The sequence below is a fragment of the Paroedura picta genome, chromosome 8, assembly GCF_049243985.1.
Source record: "Paroedura picta isolate Pp20150507F chromosome 8, Ppicta_v3.0, whole genome shotgun sequence".
In the NCBI taxonomy this organism is placed as follows: domain Eukaryota; kingdom Metazoa; phylum Chordata; class Lepidosauria; order Squamata; family Gekkonidae; genus Paroedura; species Paroedura picta.
This window is the reverse complement of record NC_135376.1, coordinates 79,000,129-79,025,275: the sequence shown is the minus strand read 5'-3', so window position 1 is coordinate 79,025,275 and position 25,147 is coordinate 79,000,129. Positions and strand designations below refer to the sequence as shown.

The 25,147-nt window shown below is 41.9% G+C and overlaps 1 protein-coding gene and 1 long non-coding RNA gene across 4 annotated transcripts in view; one reads left to right on the top strand and one right to left on the bottom strand.

Annotated features, from left to right (window-relative positions):
- Positions 1–25,147, bottom strand: part of CDH23 (cadherin related 23) — a 556,038-nt gene that overhangs the window by 178,694 nt on the left and 352,197 nt on the right. For all 3 annotated transcript variants that reach the window (XM_077350522.1, XM_077350520.1, XM_077350528.1), the window contains exons 14-17: positions 16,229–16,293; positions 13,907–14,144; positions 6,080–6,185; positions 5,856–5,983 (exon numbers count right to left, since the gene is read on the bottom strand). In XM_077350522.1, coding sequence (XP_077206637.1) covers positions 5,856–5,983; positions 6,080–6,185; positions 13,907–14,144; positions 16,229–16,293 — 537 coding nt within the window. The remainder of the gene's footprint in view (positions 1–5,855; positions 5,984–6,079; positions 6,186–13,906; positions 14,145–16,228; positions 16,294–25,147) is intronic.
- Positions 1,314–23,484, top strand: LOC143843836 (uncharacterized). The gene is made up of 3 exons (XR_013233708.1): positions 1,314–1,449; positions 10,594–10,705; positions 23,325–23,484. It is a non-coding gene; the product is annotated as an uncharacterized LOC143843836 (long non-coding RNA).

The window sequence follows — 25,147 nt, the reverse complement described above, 5'->3', positions numbered from 1 at the left end:
TCATGGACAAATTGGGGAGGTTGGGGTTATTGGTGTTGGAGGTTGGAGGAGGACAATAACACAGGAAATCCATCTAGGGATTCCACATTCATATATTATCTTAGAATGTGACTGTTTCTGCATGGAGGGCTAAAACATGAGTGGCCTCCTGCTTGCAAATGCGGGATGGTAAACCACACATTTGCAGCCCTTGTCATGGGAGAACTCTTCCATGTTTTCCCTCTGCCCCATCATGTCTTTTTGTCTCCCAACAAGGCTGCAAGGGAAAGCAAAATTAAGCACCCCCCTACTCCTTGGCAAGCCACCAATCACAGCACAGCAGTAATCTCGTGGTCTGAAACTCCCCCCCCCCCCGAGCCCTGAAATTGTGTTTTAAAAAAGGCACCTCTGCATTGCTATGCGGTGATGCTACAACACAGATGCATTTTTAATTTAAAAAAATTTACACCCCCCTTTCCCCATTCATTCCCCAGCTCCAGAAAACACAAATGGGACTGTGTTTTGCCTTCCTGATCCCCAAAAGACCATGGTCTGTAAACAAGATTTTATTTTACATTTGACAATGCAACTTTGTGGTAGCACTGCAATGAGGACCGCACCAGTTATTTAATTATTTTTAAAGAAATTACTTGGAGCAAGAAATGGAGAGGGGTGGGTGGGTGTGAGGGTGGAACAATGCTACAATGCTTTTCCTCTCCATACAGGGTTGCCTCTGGTTGCTCACTGATGCGAGATAAAGAGTGGCAAATCCACTTTTTGCAATTTACCTCATCCCGACGCACATCTGGGCAAAACTCGAGCCAGTCCCTGGACAGCCTTGGGATGCAGGCAATGTCTTATGGAGGGGACTCTAAAACCCGCTAGCAACTAGAAGCTGTCTAGAGGCAGAATCCTCATACGGAAATGGTCTATAATTCCATGCCTAGTTGCTCAAATGTTAGTCTCATTTATATCAGCCTCAAATTTAAGAAAAATGCACATGGGAGAGATTGTAATGGTCCATCTTGGAACATGGAGTTAGCCTTCCACGTTGCAGTAAGGATTACATGGGATCCAAAGAGATAAAAGGATGTCTATAGGCACAGGCATGTTAATGATTTAAAACAGTTCCATTTTGCATTTCTTGTATGGAAGCATCTCCAAGAAAACTTTCCAGATTCACAGGCCCCAGTAGTGCTTCACATTCCCCCTACATCTTTCTGAAGGTCAGAAGACTCTTCCTGGGCTTAGAATACAGCAGGGATCCCCATTGTGATGCTTTCAGTTGCCATGGCACCCACTGACAACATTCCTGATGCTCACCAAGTGGTTTCAGTAAAATGGGCAAGGCTGGCCAGCTGGGGCTTTTACTCAGAAAAGCTTCTGCAGTCTTTCACAGTCTCCATTCCTGAGGACTGGAATGTAACCACTATCTTTAAAAAGTTCCAGAGGAGATCCAGGAAATTACAGGTCAGTCAGTCTAGCATCGATGCCAAGTAATTTATTCAAATCCATTATTGAAGACAGAATCAGTAGGCTCACTGATGAACAAAAGCTATTGAGGAAGAGTCAACATGGATTCTATAAAGGAAGATCTTGTCTCACCAAACTTTTAGAATTCTTCGAAGGGGTGAACAAATATGTAGACAATGGTGACTGACCTAGACTTCCAGAAAGCTTCTCAAAAAGTTCCTCAACAAAGTTTCCTAAATTAACTCAGCAGTTATGGGATAAGAGAAATCCTCTTGTGGATTAAAAATTGGTTAATTAACAGGGAACAGGAATAATGGTTTATACATCTATAAATGGACAGTTTTCAAAGTGGAAGGTGGTAAGCAGTGGGAGGGTGGTAGGAAGGTGGTAAGCAGGGCTTGGTACTAGGTCTAGTGATTTGCAGTTGGCTGTGTGTTTGGATGACTCCAAATTGTTTAGGGCAGTGAGAACTGGGGGGGGGGAGTATGAGGAGTTGCAGTGGGATCTGTCAAGGCTGGGTGAATGGGTATCAATATGGCAAATAAGATTCAGAGAGGGCACATACAAATAATGTATATTGCAGCCAAAAATCCTAACTATAGAGAGACTTTGATGGGGTCCAAAGTGGCAGTAACTGATCAGAAGAGAGCTCTTGGATTTGTGGTAGATACGTCACTGAAGATGTCAACTCATTGCAATGAAAAAGGCAAATGCTATGCTGGGGATTATTAGGAAGGGACTGTAAAAAATCAGACAGTATTATAATGTCCCTGTATAAATCTATGGAGCAGTTTCATTTGGCATACTATGCACTGCACCTTAACAAATATAGTATAGAATTCGAAAAGGTGCAGAAAAGGACAACTAAAATGGTAATTAAGGGGATAGAACACCTTCACCAAGAAGAAATGTTAACGAGGTTAGGGAGCTTCAGCTTGGAGAAAAGATGAACGAGGGGTGACATGAAAGAGGTTTACAAAATTATGCATGGGATAAAGAAGGTAGAGAAAGAAGTACTTTCCCCCCTTTCTCACAATACAAGAACTCATGGGCACCCATTCAATGAAATTAATGAGCAGCAGGTTTACATCTTGAAGATGAAACTCAAATATTTTGGCCACCTCATGAGAAGGAAGGACTCCCTGGAGAAAAGCCTAATGCTGGGAGCGATCGAGGGCAAAAGAAGAAGGGGACGACCGAGAATGAGCTGGCTGGCTGGAGTTACTGAAGCAGTAGGTGCAAACTTAAATGGACTCTGGGGAATGGTAGAGGACAGGAAGGCCTGGAGGATCATTGTCCATTGGGCCATGATGGGTTGGACACGACTTCGCAACTAACAACAACAACAAGGTTTAGAACAGATAAATGGAGGGACTTCTTAACTCAAAGAATAATCATCGCATGGAATTCACTGCCACAGGAAGTGGTGGTTGTCACAAGCATAGACAACTTGAAGGGGGGATTGAATAAACATATGGAGCAGAGGTACATTAGTGGCTATTAGCTACAATGTATAGATCAGGGGTAGTCAAACTGCGGCCCTCCAGATATATATGGACTACAATTCCCATAAGCCCCTGCCAGCATTTGCTGGCAGTGGCTCATGGGAACTGTAGTCCATGGACATCTCGAGGGCCGCAGTTTGACTACCCCTGGTATAGATGGAACGCCATGTCTGGGGCAGGGATGCTCTGCATTCTTGGTACTGGTGGCAACACTGGGAGGGTGGGTTGCTGGAGTTCTGGCCCCACTAGTCCTGATGGCATCTGGGGTTTGGCCACTGTGTGAACCAGAGCTTTGGAGTGCATGGGTTATTGGTCTCATCCAACATGGTTTCTCTCATGTTCTTATTCATCATGGTTACTATTTATTGGGCCCCGGGGCAGTCATACCCCCCCCCCATATATATCACACAATTGTTGTTTTGCTTCTGGGAAATATTGATATTGTGTATGGGCTCTGAGTGTAAGTCCAGTGGTAGTTCTGTGCTGGTGACAGACAGGGACTCAGGCTCAGTACTGAAGAAATGTAATTTGGACCAGCACGACTGAGCCTCTGCAAACTGACCTAAAGGGCTTCAGCCCCAACCTTCTCAGCCTCCCCTTGTTTCCTTTCCTCATCTATACTCTTCCTTTTAACCAGACGAGCAATTATATAGCTTGCTCTAGGGTGAAGGAATTTGTAAATCAACAGCACCCTAAGTAAATGAGCAAGTCTCCTTTATGAGAGACTTAAGCACAGTTAAAGTTGCTGGCTCGCTGCACAAAATGGCACCTAGAATGTCAATGAATGAAAGCTACAGAGAAACTTATTAGTGGTGATATTTCCTAGGACGCTGGTTTCATGCTCAATATTAGTTCTAACCCAGTGGTTGCCTCTACAAAAGCTTATTGTCCCCTAATGGGAAATCTACAAAGAGAGTTTCACTTCTTTATTAAAAATCAACAAGCAAAGGATGAAAAAGTTGCCCTGCTATGCAGGTTCTCTCTCTCTCTCTTTCTCACTCACTCACACTCATTTCATTTCAGCTACTTAAGTACCATTGTGAGCCAATTCATCATCATCACCATTCTATTTCCCCCCCTTCCTGTTGAAAGGGGGGGGGATTCCTTTTGGTCCGGAAAGTGCAGAATGTGACAGCTACTTAAAAATCACCCATGTACGAAATCAACCAGAAGGAAATGACCTTTTCAAGTGTGGTCTTTAGACAGATGGGATTACACTGTCCAAAGAGCAGCTATGGGGAGGAGGTACTTAGCCTCAATTAAACCCCTCTAGCCCTCCATTGCTTCTTATCAATTCTACCTTCATAATCATATGACGGGGACGAGGAGAAGCTCAGTCAATTTTTGTGACAACAAGGATCTCCCCCCAACTTTGGTCAATAAATTCCTGCCACTTAACAAGTCATATCTGATTAGGCCGAGGCTAAGATGGAAAGGTTATCAAGAAAGCAGAATCCATGGCTGCTACTTTCCTTGAGCTTTTGTTGAATCACAATGCTTGTTGCACTTTGTTGCATTTTCACAATCTGATTTAATCCTGCTGTGTAACAGCAATACACTAACTCTGTTGCCAATTTATGTGTGTACGTCACTGTTCCTGATAAGAATGTTTGCATCGGGATGCAGGACAATGGCAGCCACCCATTTCAGCCGGGGACAGCTAGCATTTGAGAAAATAAACAGCTGGCTGTGATTGATTCAGTGACGGATAATTTCTGTCACTTCAAGTGCTAATGTGCATTTGATATTCATGTCAGAATCAGAGCTCTTTGGTTTCAGGCACCTTTAGGTCTTTGGAGGGGGGAGAGAGAGAAAAAGCAAACGAATATTCTTTGTTTAATCCTCTTGAACTTCATATAGGAAGAAATTAAGTCATTCTCCTGTCAGACACCTGATGTCTTTTCCCTACCTTCCTCTGCTGTGCACAGAACCTCCCCCCCCCACCCCAATTTATGAAGGACTTGCTTATAGGGACCTTCTGAGGCTGGCTGTCAATGCTAGAATGCTGGAACAGAAAATTAAGGCATTTTGGCTACCAGCAAGGGGGTCATCATCACCAATTCAAATGCAGCATCAAGCAGCTTAATCTATTCCATACCCTGCTCCAGGGTTCCAACAGCTGCATCCATGGGTGGGGCAAATTGCTCCCAGACATAATAGCCAAAAATGGAAATGCTAAACATTGCTTCACATGCCCGTTTTCTTTCTTGAAGAACAGGGTTGCATCCACTCTTATAACCAGACATGCATGTTTCAAAGTGAAGCAGGAGCTCTGTATTTCTCTCCCCACCCCCCAAATTTCTATCAAAGGGATCTTTTTTGGGGGGAGGGGGAGGTAATTGTTTCCTCCAGGTATTTATGCATTTATTACTTATACATTTTATTAGACAATTTTCAAAATGTACCCAAAATAATGCACAAACATGTAGCCAATATTCTCTTCCAGTGTTAAGAAAACCAACAGGGCTCCATTTTCCTGTTTGTAGGATCCCAGTTTTCTTGAACCTCAGAGAGACATTTGTATATCCAAGATCGAGATATGGAAACAAGGGAAGAGCCATTCCAAGCAATTGATGGGAGAGAGCTTTTCTCACCAAAGTGTGTGTGTGTGGGGGGGGGGGGGACTTGATCAAGATTCAGGGTCAGCTGTCTAAATCCTGACCTGGCCTGACTGTCTCTACCAAACCACCTGAACACATTTCGTATCTTAGCTTCATGATAATTTAGCATAATAGTAAAATCATTTTGTGGGAGCCTTACGAGATTTGGATTCACAAGACTGTTGATGTGCAATTCTAACTCTATCAAGAACAAAAGTACTAGGGGAATCACATTCTTTTCCTTGTACAGGAACATCCATTATAGGAAGGTGCAATGAGAAGCACTGCTAATACTTACAAAGACCTCGATGGTGATGGGGACGGTGCTGTTGAGTGGTGGAATACCTGCGTCCTTGGCCATTACAACTAAGTAAATAACGCCATTGGAAACTTGTTCATAATCCAAAGGTCGGACAACGCTTATCACTGAAAAGGAAAGAGTCCCGTATTGTTGATTACTGACATCAGACATTAACAAAAACATTTGCCCATGAATCACAGCAATACATTGGATGCCCTTACCTCCGTATCCTTCAGACAAAGTAATCTCAAAGTAACTTTGGAATGCTGAAGCGTTTACAAAGCTGTAAGCAATCTGATTGTTTGGAGGGGAATCTTCATCTGATGCCTAGTTTAAAAAAAAAGAAATGCCTTAATATGGCAGAGAGAGATAATTCTCTATTCAAACATCTTGGAAACAGGCTCTTGTAATTATGTGTAGGTATACCTAGTGTTCACATCAGCTGTCACTCTACATATATCCAAGGAAAATCTTGCACAATTTATACCATTTTCTGGGAGAGGTCACTAGTTAACATTGCATTTCTGAATTTTGTTGTGGGGCAGTTATGTACTTTTTCAATAAAGAGGGACTTAGCAAGCTAGAATGCAAACGGCTATACCTGAATAGCAGATACAAGAACTATCACCTATTTCTTCAATAACAGGTAGTCTGATTAGGAAGGAAATGGCTCTGTTGCTTGAAACCGAGGGCTGGAGCCCTTCCTAATGAATGAATCTCCTCCTAATGTAAGGCAGAATACCAGCTGGTTGAAAAGTGCCCTAGCCAGCCATTTTGAGGGTTAACCTGAAGTTTTGTTTCCCTACCTGGGCCCACACCTTGTGGAAAGTGAAACTTTTCAGGAAGCCGTAGACGGTTGTGAGAGGCAGAGAAGTTTATCAGGAGGGGCCAGTGTGGCACAAACACAACCTGAAAACCACACACTAATGCCACACGTACACCAGCTGTTCTAACAAGTCTGTGAGGAAATGTGATTTTTATCTCCTTCCTTGGGAAAAAGCTTAAGATTGTATCAGCAAGAAACAGATCAATCACAGAAGCCTGGCCATCCTCTAAGCAGAAGCTGCTGACTTTTCAGAATGGTACAAAATGAGAATAATGTGGGTAACAAGACTGTATTCAGAGCAATCATTTGGTTCTCGTGAGCATATGTTCCTGATGCGGCATTTGTATGGGTGAAATGATGTGCAGTTCTTTTGACTTTCCCTCTCCTCAGCTCATTGCTTTGTGTATACTTGCGTAGCTTGTCAATGCTCGTGCAGCTTTTGTCATGCCAATGAACAAGGCTGAAGTGAGATGTGCTCTCATCTCAGACATTTCAAACATCTCCAAAAGGAAGCACGGCTTCTGTCAGTCAGGCTACAACTCTATTTAGCAGCATGTTCGCAGTCCCTTAAAGATTCACGAGCAGAGAAGATACAATCACTCAGGGGGGGATGTAGCTCTCCCTACTTTGCATAACCTGGCTTTTTAGATAAATTATAAAATCTTTCAGAGAGCCTGTCAAAAAATGAGGAGCATCTTACAGGACTTCCCAATCACTTGCAGAGTGATAAAATCTGATACAGTAAATTCTAGGCATAAAGCATCCCGGTGGAGGGTTTAGTTACATGAGACATGTGCCATTAGTAGGAGGGAGTATCTTGACTTGACTCACAGTCATTCATATGTTGGGGGGACTCACCTTAAAGGTAAAGGTAAAGGTATCCCCTGTGCAAGCACCGAGTCATGTCTGACCCTTGGGGTGACGCCCTCTAGCGTTTTCATGGCAGACTCAATACGGGGTGGTTTGCCAGTGCCTTCCCCAGTCATGACCGTTTACCCCCCAGCAAGCTGGGTAGTAATTTTACCGACCTCGGAAGGATGGAAGGCTGAGTCAACCTTGAGCCGGCTGCTGGGATTGAACTCCCAGCCTCATGGGCAAAGCTTTCAGGCGGCTGCCTTACCACTCTGCGCCACAAGAGGCCACAAGAGGACTCACCTTAAAAACCACTTAATTGCTGGATGAGGCTTGGAGGGCTGCAAGGGGGGAGGGGATTCTGTGTTCACTCCTGTGATGTTTTCCCTGGTGGAGGGGTGGGATGCCCCTTCCTCAAGGTCCACATGTTCTCATTTACATGATCCCATGATAAGTGGAGCCTGGAAAACTGGCAAACTGGGGCTCCCACAGCCAACTTGTGATGTGTCTCACATAGTTGGACCCAAAATGAGGGAAAGGGATCCTTGTGAAAGCAAAGACTTAGACCAAGGGATCACAATCAGTTTCAAGAGCTAAGGTGCTGAAGGGCACAGATAGGCTGCAATTCCTTCCCTTTCTTTCCTCTCCTGTGATATTAATTCAGCTATTTCAAATCACAGACAGTCTATTGAAATCTTAAGAATATGTCAACAACTATGAACAATCTACATCCCAACTCCAAAAGAAGAAGAAAATGTCAAAGACTTCAGCAACTATCAAACCATAGCATTAATTTCTCACACAAGTAACGTGATGCCCCAGATCTTACAGCAAAGACTTGTTAAAATATATGGAACAAGAAATGCCAAATGTTCAAGCTGAATTCAGAAAAAGAATGCACTAGAGATCATATTGCAAATTTACATTGGTTACAAAAGCATATGAGAGAAGAAAATCAGCTAGTGTTTCATAGATTACGGCAAACTTCTTGACAGCATGGATTATGAAAAGTTACAATTGGTTTTTAAAAGAAAGTGGTATGCCACAGTATCTGACTGTTCCGATGCACAATCTATACTCTGCTGTCATGACAGAATATGGAGAAACAGAATGTTTCCAACTGGCAAAGGTATCAGACAACAAGGATGTATTTTATCACCCTATTGTCTTCAAACTGTATGCAGCACATATTGTAAGGAAAGATGGATTAGATTTACACGAAGGTAGAGTAAAAATTGGCAGAAGGAACATTAACAATTTGAGTCTGCACATGACCACCGTGTTACTGGCAAAAATAGTGAAGACTTGAAATGACTATTGATGAAGTTTAAAACAGAAAGTACCAAAACAGATTCTCAACTGAATATCAAGAAGACAAAAGTAATTACTGAGGAATCACACAGCTTTAAGGTTAACAATGAAGAAACTGAAATTGTTCAAGATTTTCTATTCCTTGGCTCCATCATCAACCAAATGGGAAACTGCAACCAAGATACTGCAACAAAGAGACTGGGAAGGGCAGCTACGAAGAAACTAGGGGGGGCGGGGAGAGAACCCTTGTGTAAGAATGAGCTGTTGGTGACCAAGATCAGGATCACTCATATTGTAGCATTCCCCATTACTGTGTATGGGTGTAAAAGTTGGACAATGAAAAAAGCTGACAACAAGAAGGGTAATTACTATGAAATGTGGCGGTGGAGGAAAGTTTTCCAGATATTGTGGATCCTCCCAAATAGGTTCAAGCCTGAACACTTCCTAGAAGCTAAAATGAATAAACCGAGGCTATCATAATTGGGTTACCTTATGATAAGACAAGGTTCATTGTGGAAAGGAAAATAATCTTAGATAAAGTTGAAGGCAGCAAGAAAGGAGGAAAATCCAACATGAGATCAATTCAATCCATCACTGAAGTCATGGCCTTCAGTCTGCAAGACCTGAGCCAGGTTGTTAATGATAGGTCAGGAACTCATAGGGTTGTCATAAGTCGGAAGGGACTTGAGGGCACTTAACACACCCACATCAGATATGCAGTAAAAATGGCCTTATTGTTTAGCAAGATTATACCAAGGACCAGCACTGACTCTGGCTACACCACGCATTTAGGCTCTGGGACTTCTCAGTAAACAGTGTGCTTTAGTAGTCTTATTATCTGTCTCCTTCATGTTACTCCTTATATTCAGCTGCCATCTCTCACAGAATCTTTCATAGCGACTCTTAATAAATCTAGTATAAATCATACTAATAAAATTAGCTTGACAAAATTTTAATCCTCTCTCTTCTGTCAATGCTCAATATGGAATGATCCTCTCATGCGGTTTTTCATAAGTCATTCTTGCCCTAGGTAACTGATAAATGACATTTATATTTCCCAGTAGTCTTTGTTTTGGCTTGTCTGAATATGCTGTGAAAGCAGACTCATATATGTTCTCCCAAATCCTTTCCCCCTAGTACAGCAAAGAGGGAGACAGGAGGCATGGTCTATAGGAGAACTGTTCACTTTCCCTCTAGATTAGTGCTGAGGGAAAACAAAAAAACCCGGTTCATTTCATAAACATTTATAGCTCTCTATAAAAGCTGTCAATGATGCTTGGTGTCAAGGAAAAGAAGGAATGTGCCTTCACTGTTGTGAACAAAAATCTTCACACTGCAAACTTCAAATCACAGTGAAGTGGAGAATGGCAAATGTATTATTTTACTACAGGCAAAGCCCATTGCACTCACGGATACAAAGGGCGTTAGCATATACACCAGCACCGTGACCTTCCTGGGTGCTGGCTGCATGGCAAAAGCCTAAATCATAGTTTTGACATTCTCCTCTCCCCTGCTTCCCACTCAGTTCTGAGATCCAGTGTGGTGTGGTGGTTAAAAATAGGCGGGTTTGATTCCTCCTCCATGTGTTGGGTTGCCAACCTCCACAGGAGCCAAAGAATGAATCGATAATTGGCTAGGTAATAAAGTCTATTTTGAATAAATAAATTTATTGCACCGTCAAGTATTGATTCTTTTTCTTGTCTTCTGCTTCCTGGGATTGACAGTTTTTCTTTCTTGAACCTCCAGGGGAGGCCTTGAGATCTCCTGGAATTGAAGTTTATTTCCAAACTAAACAGATCAGCTCCCCTGGAAAAATGGCTGCTTTGGAGAGGTGACAGCTGTGACAGCTCACCTACAGGTAACAGGACTACTTTGGAGGGGGGACGCCGTGGCATCGCTCTCCATGAAGGTTCAGTGAGGCAAGCCTCCAAGTGAGACATGGGGATCTCCCAGAAGCACAGGTCCTCTCCAGACTGCAGAGATCATCCCTCCAGGAGAAAAGGGCTGCTGGGGGGGGGGGGGAGAGACTCTGTGGCCTTGTGCCCCAGGGAGGTTGAAGGATGCCAGCCTCGGTGGGGGAGACCTGGAGGTTCCCCAAAATGACAGCTCCTCTCTGGACTGCAGAAAAGAGTTCCCCAGAGAAAAGGGCCGCTTGGGAGGGATTCCCTGGCATTAGATATCAGGCTTCAGGTAGCATGTAGAGATCTCCCAGAATCACAACAGATGTCCAGGTAAGAGGGAAGTTGTCATGGAGAAGATGGTTAGCAACCCTCCTCCCTGAAGCAGTCTGGTTGCAGAGCACAGGCAGATGCCTGAGCTGGGAGCAGAAAGACCGCCTGTTGCCCTATGCCCCCCCACAGGGCCTTACGCTCTGTAAATCTCTTGGTCATTCCTGGCCCCAGAGAAGTGTGCTTGGCCTCTACCAGGGCCAGGGCCTTTTTGGTCCTGGCACCAATCTGGTGGAATGAGCTCCCAGAGGACCTGTGGCAGCTATCAGCTTTTCGCAGGGCCTGCAAAATGGAGCTCTTCCGCCAGGTCTATGGGTGAGGCTAGGTGGCCAGGCAGATCAGGGTCCTCCCATAGAAGCGATGGTGGTGAATTCCCTCAGCACCCTCTCCCTTTCTCCTTTCTCTCTTTCCCCTTAAGATGGCATTAGGGTTTTTATTATATCGGGATGAGTTTTTCCGCCAGGTTTCTTCGATATCTTGCTGGTTTTATATAGAGGTTGTTTTATTGGTTATGGAGTTTTACTGGGTTTTTAAACAAATTTGTAAATAAATTGAACAAATAAATTAAAAAAATAAATAAAGATGGGATGGAAGGTGGCAAAGACCCAACCCCAGTTCAGGACCAAAGCAGAGGCCCAGTGCAGGATGGAATGGAGCGCAAACCTGCTCCCGCAGCCAGACCGCAGGTTTACTGATAGTGATGGATGCTAAGCCCTCATGAACACCCTAAGGGATAATTTGCCCATTCTCATGTCACACAGGCCCTCTCTCTTTGTCATTTTTGGAATTTTTATATGTCACAGATACAACAAGAAAAGGTATTACAAGCATTGCGCTGGACAGGGTGACAGAAAACATAGATTGTTGGTATCTAACATTTGTGCACCCCCAAAAAAGGGTTAAAAAAAAGGAAAATGTGCTCAAGCCTTTGTAGGGTAGAATGTAATATAAAATTGAATTGGGTCAGATATGTTCACCTTTTTGTTGTGGATCTAACATTTGTGGCAAATGCAATGATAATAGTGCCAAAAACATATAATTCATTGTTCCTGAAAAAAAAATTCTCAGGCTCTCTTTGTATCTTGTTCTCCCCACAATTGGAATCTTGTATTGGTCCATGCTGCAGTCAGTTCCAGCAAAGCAAATGAACTTTTTGCACTCTGTTTGTATGTGTGTGTTCCTTGCTGTTAAATTACTTCTGACTTATATAATATTGCATTGCATGTATTTGTTTCCCCACCACCACTAGAGTGACCCATGAAGTGGCCTTACAGTATTTTCCAAAAATGACCTGAAAGCTCTTCCTCAGACATCTTGGAATGCTTCCTGTTGGCAAAGATGCCATCAAATTGTTTTGCTGCTGTTACCATAACTAGCAGATGCATTATGGTGCACATCTTTTTGATACACAGTAAAAAAAACAAACATACTTAGCCATGTTTACATCTAGTTAGGGCCCTCAAGACAATGAATAGTTTTAAAAAGTTAATTAAACAATTTTTTAAAACAATCGAAACATGTAAAACCAACAACTAAACATTTGGTTTGTAATGCTGGAAGATTAAATAAGCAGCATCAAAGATTTTAAAAAACAGAGTGACACATTTCTTCACATTAAAAATAAGTATTTTTCTTGCATTATCCATGACTCCTTTGATCCTGTGTTGAGTGACAAAATTAAGTTCCTTTCTCAATGGTTGGTTCCAACAGAAAATCTTCATTAGGGTTGGATTGTTGAGCTTCTTAAGCACTTTGGAGGGGTGAATTGTATAATGAGGCTCCCATTGAGGCAAAAGTGTTTGAGAACACTCAAAAATGCCCTTTTCTCTCTATTTTATTTATTTTTACTCTACATGAAATTTTACTTTACATGAAAAATGAATGCAAAAGGTAAAACTACATTTCCATGGTACTTTGCAGGATCACACGTGAGTAAAAACTCTTCCAATCCAAACAGACTGGCAGCTATTACTATTGATAAGGAGCAGAGAAAGGAACAATGAATAGGGTATTTAATTTTTTAAAAAAAACATTGATTTATCAACAGTTTATAAGTTTGATAACTGATTTAACTTTGTTTTAGTGCATCAGTGACTAAAGGGATGACAGTTTTATCAGGCAATGTGATACTACCCATATGTGAAAGCTGCTCATTCTGTATTGCCTGAAGTTGGGAATAACCGTCCTTCAAACAGCCATGAATGGTTCATGAGTAGAGTGGCCAATATTAGGTAACACCTGGAATTCTCCCAGAATTACAACCTGGCAACCAGAAGGAGTCCAGAGGGTTGCCACTGGGGCCTGGTGTGATGCTGTTTGAGAAAAACCTGGAAGAGATATCAGTCTGTTCCATGAATCACCCACACTCTGTTGTTGGCAGTTCCTTGAATGGTCTGATGCCATTTCCAATTTTTCCTCAAAAGCCACACCTTTGCCTAGTGACAATTTGTATTTTTTCCCTCCCACTGGGCATTGGAAAAGAGGTGGGAAAGAGGAGCTGGGAAATCCTAATCACACCCTCCCAAATCTCTTGAAATTTCCCTGGGTGGAGTTAGTAAACATAATCAAAGAAGTCAAACCAAGGTCTAGAAAGCCAGATGCCTGACAGCAACAGGGGATCAAGATGTGATCCCAACCAGCTGGTCTTTGAGCAGCCCAAATCAGAACACATGATGAACATGCCTCATAACAACTTTGGCCAAAGCAGAATTTTCAATCTTACTTGTACAGTGGGCATGTCTCAATTGGTCTTTTACACTTACGTTCCCTACATCCTAAAACTCGGAACAGCTAAGAAAAATATATCAGGGATTTCAAAAGATCTTTCTTACCCTCACACGGACCACTTGAGTGACAGAAGGCTCATTTTCCCTCAGAGCCCCCAAGTAGGATTCCTTCTGGAAAGCAGGGACATTATCATTGACATCTAGGATATTAATCCGGACTCTCCCTGTTGTCTCTTCCCCACCTCCATCTCTGGCAATCACAGTCAATGTATAACGCTGCGTTGTCTCGAAGTCCAGCCGAGCAATCAATGTGATTACACCTGTATCCTTGTCCAATGAGAATCTGGAGACCCAAATGGCAAACCAACAATATTTAAGGAAACATACAACGATAAATTGGTGTCTGGAACCCTGCCGAGGGAAATCAGCAGGGGAGCCAATTGTGAATTGGAAATTAGACCAGGGTGGGGGGAGGTATGCCTTCTCTCCCTTCCACCACTCCTCTTCTCAAAGTAAGTTTCAGGAGGCTGCATTTCATGGGGATGGGAAATGGGGTGTGTGATTCTTAAGAGAAACAAAAAACAATTTTTACCATCCTTTGATTAAAATGCATGGGAGTTTTGCTGGAAGAACTGTATCGATCTATCTAAATGAGATTCACTACCAAATAATGCTCCAGAACATTATCAGGTGCTAGCCTGTTCTCTCTCTTTCTGGGAATACAGTTCATGGGGGTGGGGTGTCAAGACCCAGTACGGTAGCAGTGATAAGAGTGTCAGGCTAGGATTGGCCAGGCCATGGTTTCAACCTGCAGTCTGCCATGACAGCTCATTGGGTGGCCTTTGGACAGTCCCTCTCTTGTAGCCTGGTTGTGAGAACAAGATGACAGAAGAGAAAATGTATCTATTTTATATCCTCATTGGGGAGAAAACTGACATATAAATGTGTAAATCAATAAGTAGTAGGTGATGTACAAGGTCTGTGGAGAAGAGCAGCTACCAGTCTGAGTTGTCTATACTGACCTTGATGGCCAGATTAAATATAAATTCAACTGAAAATAAAGCTGATTAGCCTCAAAAAGAGCCAGGCAAGCACTTAACTGTCCCAACTTTCTATATCACTTTTAGTAGTTTTCCAAGCCCTAATTACTTTCTTGGCCCACTCTTCAGCTAGAACACCTACATAATTCTTTTCTCCTGAGAGTTACCTGAATCCTGGACATCTGATAGCTGCTAACTGCCACTGGTTGGGGTGACAGGAGGACATATTGCTGGAAAAGTGGTATCATGCCATCATATCACACCACTGACATGAGACCGATATGTTCTCAGATTTAGACAAACTCTATGGTTCAGACAAAACTCCATGGTTTTACCATAGAGTTTTTACAAATCCTGGAGGATGATATGACCTCACTTCTGAGCATTCACTGGAATTGACACCACACCACTGGAATGGCATACCACCCCACTACCCACCCCTCTCCTGCTGGCCTATATTGATGATCCAAGCCTAGCAAGCCAGTCCAAAGGATTGACACATCTGTTTTACTCCATAATTAATTTTTTATCTAAATACAGATTCTACTTAATAATTCAGATATGAACTTGACAACTTAAATTTATTATGGAGGAATATGTGACACGTGCACATGGAAAGCATCAGGGCTTAATGTCATCAGAGCTTGCTGCAGCCTACACAACTGGTATTGTGCTCTTGCTTTCAAACTAGTAATTTCTTCTTGCCCAGATCTCTCCTATTTGTCTCCCTTAATCCATAGTGCCGAACTTGTTTGCTTCTACTAGCCCTATTTTGGGGCTGTCCATGGTCCTTAACCTCCATTTCCCTTTGTCTGATGGCAGCATTTGTCTCTCCACATTATCCATCAGTTCAACTCAGCACTAGGCCAGTGACTACTGAGTGGATTCCCATTTTGGGGTGGATCTCCTGTGAAACTCACAGTGATATAAAACTCATTATTCAGCTACCACAGTTGTCTGGCATGGGTTTAACCAGTTTAAATAATAAATATGTGAGGGAAAAGTTATATATTTTATTGAATATCAGAATTAAACAATGTTAAAATCAACCCAACTGTAATTTCCATTGGCTTGAAAAGAAAATACACTTTCTAGGTATAGCCCATACCCCAACCTGTGCTATGAAGCAATTCTAGGAGACTATGCCTCTGATACAAGGGGTCCTCCTTCCCGGTAGACATGAGAGAACGTTTCCACTTTATAGGCAGATACAAGTCTCACTTGCTGTAAGCAAACAAGGAAGGCACAGGACCTTTCCCATTGTTTATGTTGTTCTTCAGTTTGATTTTTAACTGATGGAAACTGATTTGGATTTCCTTAGACATAATGCAGGATGAATTTTTTTAAAAATAAAATAGATACACCAAAAATAAAATAAAGTACTTACCTATCAGGATCATCACTAAAATAATAGTTGACTTTTCCATAAGAGCCCACATCATTGTCCGTTGCCTAGAAAATTGGAACACAGAGAGCCTTGGGAAATATTTAGGAGGAGATTCAGACACAAATCCAGATTTTGAAAGCACATTAATACATGCAATATTTTTTGCTCATTTATTTACATGCCTTTCTCCTGAGCATCTCATGACCCAAGGAGGTTTAAGAATAATATAAAAATAATTTGATACAAGTATATCCCCCTCTGCCCTCATTCAGGCTGCCCCAACAATGTTATGAAAGAATTCTGTTTTACAGCCTCACTGTATTATAAGCATACAGAAGCATGAAATGGAAACACTGCTGATAGGAGGCAAGATCATAAACCCCATTGAAGATACCACATCCTTTATGGTAGGCTACATCTCTGTGTCTTGCCACCTCCTACTAGTTAGCACTTAGAGAGAAGAAACAGTGTGGTTTCAGAGGAAGGAGCATAATGCATTTTCTCATTGTTAATCATTTTGAGCAGAGGCATTTTGGGTTGAAATGATTCTCATGGGCAAAAATTCCAATGCTCTTTTCTTTGTCCATGTGGCACTTGTTCTACTTACTTTCAGGACTCTAGGAACAGCTAAACAGAATGACACTGTGTACTCTCCACACCCACTCATATATCCCTCACGAGTGACTATATGTGAACTGTTACAGATTAGTATGCCAAGCTAGAACTTCAAAGTATGCTGGACTCAGAATGGTTTTGGTACAGATCACTGACCTACATTACTTGCTTTGTGGTAACAAAACCCACACTTGACTTTGAGATCAGGTGGTTTCTATCATGGCAGTCATTTGAAATTGTGTAGAAAAGCCTCCTTCAATTATTTTCAACTGCTTCCACAAAAAACATAATTTTTTTGGAATCTTGAAGTAAAAATACCCTACCACTTACAGACCATAAGCTGTACTCTACATACATAGGTACTACCATGGAAAATGAACCAAAACAGCCCACATACAACGACAAATACAACTGGGTTAGAGAACCATGGAGGCCCAGGTGCTGGAATCACAACTTTGTGGTCTTAAACACAAGACACATTAAGCTTCATGAACAAATTGAGAACCATAAGAACTCAGAATCTCCCATAAAAGAAACCTGCAAGAGACAACAGCAATACCAAGGTCTACGGACAAATCTGAATATTAAGAGCGACATTTGCACAAAGGAACTTATTCACATATCCAGGGTCATTTCATCTTCAAAGACACATCACTGTCATAAAGAATCCTCATTTCTAGGACAGTAAACCCATTTCCGCTCTTCCCAAAGGGGATTTCTACAGCAGGAGGAAATATAGAACAGTTTCATCAAAGTCTGATCCATGGCTACGATAAATGCCCAAATCTTTTATGCCATATCTCCAAGATATAGAACTTAAAGGGCATTGTTTCCTCCTATCTTACAGATTCCAATTTTAAGATCCTTACCTATACTGTTGTTTTCTGTAAGCTGCTTAAAGAAAGCAATCGGCTATTTCCATTATGGGAGTAGGATTATTTTTCCACCATGTTTTTTTTTTGTTTTGTTTTTGTATTATTCTGTGTGGTTTTAATGGGGTCATTGCTGGGGGGTTTTATATTGTAACCCGCCATGAGCTGGAACACTAAGAGTGGTGAGTAAGAAATATAATACATAAAAATAAAATAAATAGTTAGGCAGGTGAGAAAGTTTGAGATGGGCAAGCTTTGTCTGTCTTTGTCCTGAACTCTTACTAGGGAAAATGCAAATAAACTATTTTATTTTATTTTGTGCAATTTATATACCGCCCCTCACTGTGATGTCTCAGGGCAGCATATAAATCAATTAGTGGGCATTGTTAATATATAACTGATAAGATTTGTGTAAATACCCTTGCATCACCTCTGCACAGGGGTATAAGAGAGGCACTTGAGAGACATTATGGAGTTCTGGCTAGGAAGTCGCTGGCTCACTTGACCTTAAGCAAACAATTATTTCTCTCTGTCCCACACACAATGTGGGGGGAATAATATGGGACAGCTTCCCACAGCTCTTGAAGCATGTCTGAGATAATGTATACATCAACACATACAATTAATAAGTACTATTGTTACCGGACTGCACTTACACAAAAGCTGATTATTCTTTCTGTACAATGCCATTGTACACAAGAGCCTCTTGTGGCGCAGAGTGGTAAGGCAGCAGACATGCAGTCTGAAAGCTCTGCCCACGAGGCTGGGAGTTTGATGCCAGCAGCCGGCTCAAGGTTGATTCAGCCTTCTATCCTTCCAAGGACAGTAAAATGAGTACCCAGCTTTCTGGGGGGTAAACGGTAATGACTGGGGAAGGCACTGTCAAACCACCCCGTATTGAGTCTGCCATGAAAACGCTAGAGGGTGTCACCCCAAGGGTCAGACATGACCTGGTGCTTGCACAGGGGATACCTTTACCTTTACCTTTACCATGCCATTCTTTCCCTGCTGACTATTATTTTTATTATTAGATTTATTTCCCACTGCTCTTGGCAAGCCATCTCACGGTGGGTTATACAGTAAAAAGCCCACATAAAGCACACACCCATCAAATCCCATTAAAATTATGTACCCCTATCCTTCCACTCCCAGAGCAACAACAGGCTGCATGTCAGTGTGCCATAGGGCAACTACACATCATCATTATTATTATTACTATTATTACTATTATTATTATTATTATTATTATTATTAATAATAATAATAATAATAATAATATATTTATTACTCACCACTCTCAGCAAAGCCGGCTCATGACGGGTTACAAAATAAAATAAATCAATACAATCCCCTAAAATCCCATGTATTCCCATAAAACCAGCAATTAGTGAACTACCAACAACCGGCGGCAACGAACCCACCCACCTCGCTGGGAAATCAGGGCAGAGGATAGCCACCACCGATGACATATGGTGGGCTACTCCTCCTTTGGGGAGGCTCATAGATCTTCTCTTCGCCCAGGCCTCAACTGTAAGCCTGGTGGAAAAGCTCCGTTTTCAGGGCCCTGTGGAAAACTGGAAGCTCCCACAGGGTCCGCAGCTCCTCTGGGAGCACATGCTGGCAATTCACCAGTGGCGATGACTTGGTCTGGTGGTGGTCTCTTCTATAAGGCCCATCTGATCTTCCATTCCCTGGCCTCAAGTCTCAACTGTAATCCTAATGGAAGAGCTCCATCATGCAGGCCCTGCAAGAACTGGAAGCTCCCACAGGATCCTAAGCTCTTCTGGGAGCTCGTTCCACCAGGTTGGGGCCAGGACTGAAAAGGCCCTGGCCTTGGTCAAGGAAAAGTAAACTTCCCAGGAGTCTGGGATCACCAACAAGTTAGTACCCGTAGAGCGTAAAGTCCTCTAGGGGACATAGGGCAACCTTAAAACTTCATTTTTGTTCTTCTGATTTTAAAAAAAATTAAAACATTTTAATGGGCCTCTAAAAGTAGCGTGGGCTCTAGGCACTGTGCCTATCATACCTAACAGATGTCAGTTCTGCTCACTTTCCTTTTAACTAGGGCTTTTAAAATTTACATTTCTTTAAAAGAGCAGACAAAAATTGCAGAATGTAACTGTTAACCAAAATGTAACCATTACCACCACTGCTTTCTGCAGCTATTCTCTTGGATCCAATGCAGCATTTCTGTGGGTGGAAAGATTCCTACCCACAGAATGTGACTTTCTCACTTTTCTCTATGCTACCCAAGCCTAAAATGCTTCCTAAAATGATGCTTCTGAGAATCCCTTATCCCTCAAGAGCATCATTTTGAACTCCAACAGGAAGGGAGAGGTGAGAAAATTTCAGGTGGAAATCCTTCCACCAAAAGCTATGCTGTGCTGGATCCAAATCTGTATATTCCCTGAAGTTAGGGATGTTATCCAATTTTGGGTTTGGTAGACAGTTCCAATTATTTTATGGTTATTTCAGACGCAAAATCCAACTCAGGTCAACATTTCCCCCCGGTCTTGATAACAAAATTTGAGAGAAATAGTGCTACTAGAATGCCTGACTGTTTTTGAGTCAAATGAATTAAAGGAATACAATATAAACATGGCATTCAATGGTAAAACAAACAAACAAAAATGGGAAATTTATCAAATAAGATAGGCAGGGGAAAAAAGGATCTCCCTATCATCTTTGTCTGCAGACTGAAGGCCATCCTATGCAAAGTAATACCCCAGTGACTTTGTATTGGAAGGGTATACCTCTGCTTAGTACTGTACTATAAGTTTTCCAAAACTTAATATCCAGAATTTTGTTTTGTCTGTCAAAATATAAAAATAAATGAATAAATAATAAAATAAAATACAACTATCTAATCAATCAATTTGAGGCCGGTTGAAGTCACCCATTTCTATTTTGGCTGCATCCCCTCATTTTTTAGCATGATAAATCATTACAGTTTGGGGGGGGGGGGAGAATCCCAAACAATACCAAGAGTCTCACAGATTTCTGACACATTCCTTTGGCTTTCTGCAATGGTGGTGACTGTAAGAAACATGCAAACACACTTCTTCTATTTCATACAATGGATGGAAATCAATGCAAGACTTTTGACTCAACTTTATGCAAGGGGTAGGAGAAATCAACGAGCCACACTGGCCGCAGCTTTTCCAGGAGTGCTAAGAGGTTAATGTATTAGGAACAGAAAGTAGACATGAGCAAAATCTAAGACCTCCATCATCAGGATAATGTCCTTGCAAATCTTTCAGAGCCATGACAGATTTCACAACCTGGCCATGGCAAAAAATAACATCAACCTTCCCAGTGAAGTGTGTAAAGCTCACAGTGTCATTCTTGGTGAGCAAAGTAAGATTTGTGGGTGTTTTAAAGTCTCGGCTCTAATGACTATATAAAATATGCATGAGTGGCAGCAAAGGCAAAGGGGACAAATTTGTATTTTAAAATGAGAAAGATGGGACAAAATCCCAAACTCTCTTGTTTTTTAACTTATTTTCTAAATTGATTTCTGCCCGGGCTCTTTGGAGGTTGAATGGATGTAAGGAAAGAAGTAGTGTCAGAAACCCATCTCATTCCCAAACTCAAAAGGTCTTACGAGTGACGTGGAATAGGCGCCCTACAGTACAACCTTTTTGATTTATACATGGCATGAAGAGACCATGACAAGGAGGGCACAAAGGGTTGGTTCCCTTTCTGTTCTTAGATTACTGATGGTGTGTGGATGGACGTGGGCAGACTGCAAGAGAAGCAGAAAGGAGGATACACAGAGAAAGAGGAGCGTCAGGAAACAAGGACTTCAACATTAGAAAATCAAGCTATAGCTTTAATATCCTTCCAGCTTAGGCAGTGACATGTTTGCATCACTTCTAGATCAGTAACCCTGTTTCAGAACACATGCTGTTACATTTAATTATATCTTCTGTGTAATTTTTCATTTATCTGTTCAAAAAATTAAACCTTAATTGAAACAGTCTGCTATTACGACTTAACAACCATGAAAAATCTCTTTCAGAAGGACCAGTTTTATATGCATTCCATGTATATAAATTCCGCACACGCTGCTGAGATAGGTTTCCAAAGATGCTCCTTTCCCTCATGGTTCCCTAAGCAAGTAGAAACTTTGTGGTTATTAACACCAGCTATCTCAGACAACAAAATATCTGCATGTCTCGGCAAAATCTGCTGTGATAGTGGCATGCTACACAGCACTCACATGTAACAAATGGCAAATGCTTTGCATTTTGATATGTGAGAGTTATTGAACCCTACATGTTGATCGCTACACATTGTAGAGTACAACCCTATAATTCAGAGGTCTCTTTATTCAGATCAATTATTTCTCACAAGTCCATCTTTACATACAAGTACATTCAAACCTGGCTAATAGTACACAGCAATGGAGAGTGCCGTCAAGCCACAGCCAACCCAAGGAGAGTCAAAACGTTTTCAAGGGAAAAGATGAATAAAAGTGTTTTCCCTTTGTCTGCGCCTGGGTTTTCTAGGAAGTCTGCCATCCAAGTATTAACCAGTACAAGATGTTTTTGAGATCTGACAAGATTGAGTTAGCCGGGACAGGACAGGGGATAGTATTTTGTACTACGACCAAGATGGAGGATAGTATTTTGTACATAGTACCAAGTATACATAGCAACCAATTAATTAACTATAGACATTCAGAATTCTATGTATGCCCAGTATGAAATCTAAGATGCTAACACAAAGGAATGTTAAACATTATAGGAATGCCAATAGTATTTAAATACCCAGGAATACAGAATGGCCTTTAACAAAACTTTACGTTCAAGGAACAGGTCAGTTCTTTTGATATATTCTGATTTTGCATTGTCCTCTGAAGCCAGTCACACTTGATTGGGAGAAGAGCAAACTATGACAGCCGTTCAGCTCTTCCCCTACCATATGCGGTTCTGCTCTTTCCTCCTTTAATTCCACTCTCTTCTGTTCAGCAGGACTGCTGCTTGGTTTGGCAGGGGTTGCCCAGTAGGCTGCTATGTACCTATCAATTTGCAACCATTCATCCCTTTGCAGCAGACTTTCCAGGTGTTTAACCTGCCCTGCCAGCTGGAGGCTGAGAGAGCGGCAATTTCCTCTTGGGTGGGTTATTGTCACAGCATGCCCTCACAAAATCAGACTTCAATTTTCATTGGCTGAGAACATGGTTTTGGGAAAAGGTTTCGTGTACTCTTAGACCAAATGTGTTCCACCTCATTAGGGAGAAGGCTAACAAGCTGGTCATGCAAGATAGCCACTTCCTCATGTTCAATCCCATACTTCCCTTTGGCCAATCGCTCTTTCGGGCTATAGCAATCTAATGTGGTTGGTGCATCTGTCCACAGACATCCAGATGGCACTTCAGCCAAATAGTCCCTGAAGACCAAGCTCTTCCATGGAAAGGACCAGATTCTTGGGTACTATTTTTTACGTCATGCTAACGCCCCCTTTAAAAAGGGTGACATCAAAATACAGCAGAGGCAAATTTTAAATTCTCCATACAGCACACGAACAGCATTATAGTTTTTAAATCACAGATATATTCAGGCATAACCACCCACCCAAATCTCCTGTTTCTTCATTCACTCTAGGCACATTCATTGCCAGCTGCAATACAAAATGATGGCAGGATGAATTCGAGCGACCCCTCTGTTTCGAAAACAAAGGTGTTCAGCACTGAAAGTGGCAACAAACAGGTTTTGAAGTTGATATAAACCGAAGTAGGTATTGCTTTCCTTGGCATGTACACATTTCTTTTATTCCAGTCCCACCTTTAGTGAAATGACACTTCAAAGCTCTCTCGAAACTGCAAAACTCAGTGTAGGGCTGGCACTGGGATGAGGGTGCCTGCTGGCACTGGAGAGATACGAGCATGGCTTGAACTTGATAACAAATCTTGATTCTTAGGAATAAATTGCAAGTCAAATACCCCACCCACCTCAATGACAATATGGTGAAGTTACTGTTACCAACTAACACTGAAGATACTAATTTAAAGCGGAAATTCTAGTGATGGTCAATTTCCTAAAGCTCAAATAAAAAGGAAGGCATTTTCTCAGAAAACTCTAAATATGACTGGTCCTCTCATGAGCTCGACTATCCCCAAAATGTGAAACTTCTAAAGAGAAGGAATGAGGCACATAAGATCCTGTTGCACTCAGTAAAATGATCTGATACTCTTAATGAAGGTATGACTGATTGGGTGGTGGCAGCTGTTTCTTATTAGTACAAGCATGTCTATAACCAATAAGGACACAGGCTTTCTAGTGGCAATGCCCCATTCCTTCCTGGATCTTGCTATGATCTTTAGATATATTCTAGTAATTAATGTCTTGTTTTACAAGTAATTCTTATTAGAAGCATCTTAGCAGATATTTGAGGTGAGAACACTGCAACATCACAAGACAGGCAGTTCAGAAATCTAGCCAATTAGCTTACTTTGTATTGTTAAAATGAGGGGGCAGTGCAGACTATCACAGATAACTATATAACAGGGTATGTGCCCGTTCTCCTTTTGCTTTCCACCATGCCTTATAGTGTCGAGTAAGCCACCTCTTTGCCTTGCCTTTAGTGCAAGAATGGGGCAAAAGGGCAGAAACTGTAAGATAAGTACCCTTTCCAAATGAGTGGACAGATCACTGATGAAGTAATGATTCATAACAAATTTGAAATACGGCTGAATGCTGGCATTGACAGGATCTATGCTGGCACCTACATCTTGCCATGTATAGGAACAAGCATACTTTATTTGTCTGTGTTCTTTCGAGGAGGGGAATGGAACTGAGGATAATTTTGAAGCATGGGCTTGTTTCTAGTTTCACTTTTATCTCTTGTGTTGGCTACCATGCCGTTCTTATGTTAACAGATGGGTGTAGGGAAGAAAAGAAACTTTGGCCTTATTTGCATAGCTTCAAAGACAAGGTGTCAGAATTCACACCTGGGATTGACCAAGGGATCTTGGAAAGTGGGGAGGCTTCTTTTCAAGGTGGGAGATCTTGAGATGGACGCGGAGTCGATAGGGAATATATCGATCTATTTGTATCACCAATCTTAATAAAGGTTTTCATGGACTTAATCCATTTCTTGGTCAAGAAACCACTTTTGCTGAACTTGCCAATCCTGTTTACTGAGGAGTCAACTGGGAACCTGGCAGCCGTTACCAGGATAATGAATTTTCTCATTTAGTTTTTTATAATTTGCGATTGTTTGTGCCTATTTCAGTGATGGACAGTGATGGGGGTGGAAAGAGTGTAATTTTCTTCTGCTGACATCCACATGGTGTGTCTGTGCAGGATGGGGACATGGGATGATAGACACAAAAGGAGGTTAAAAGTGCAGAGCTAAAGGGACAGCTCTCTGGGGACCCATCTGGTTTAATCCAACTGTCCCCGGAGGCATGAAAGCAAAGTTCAGC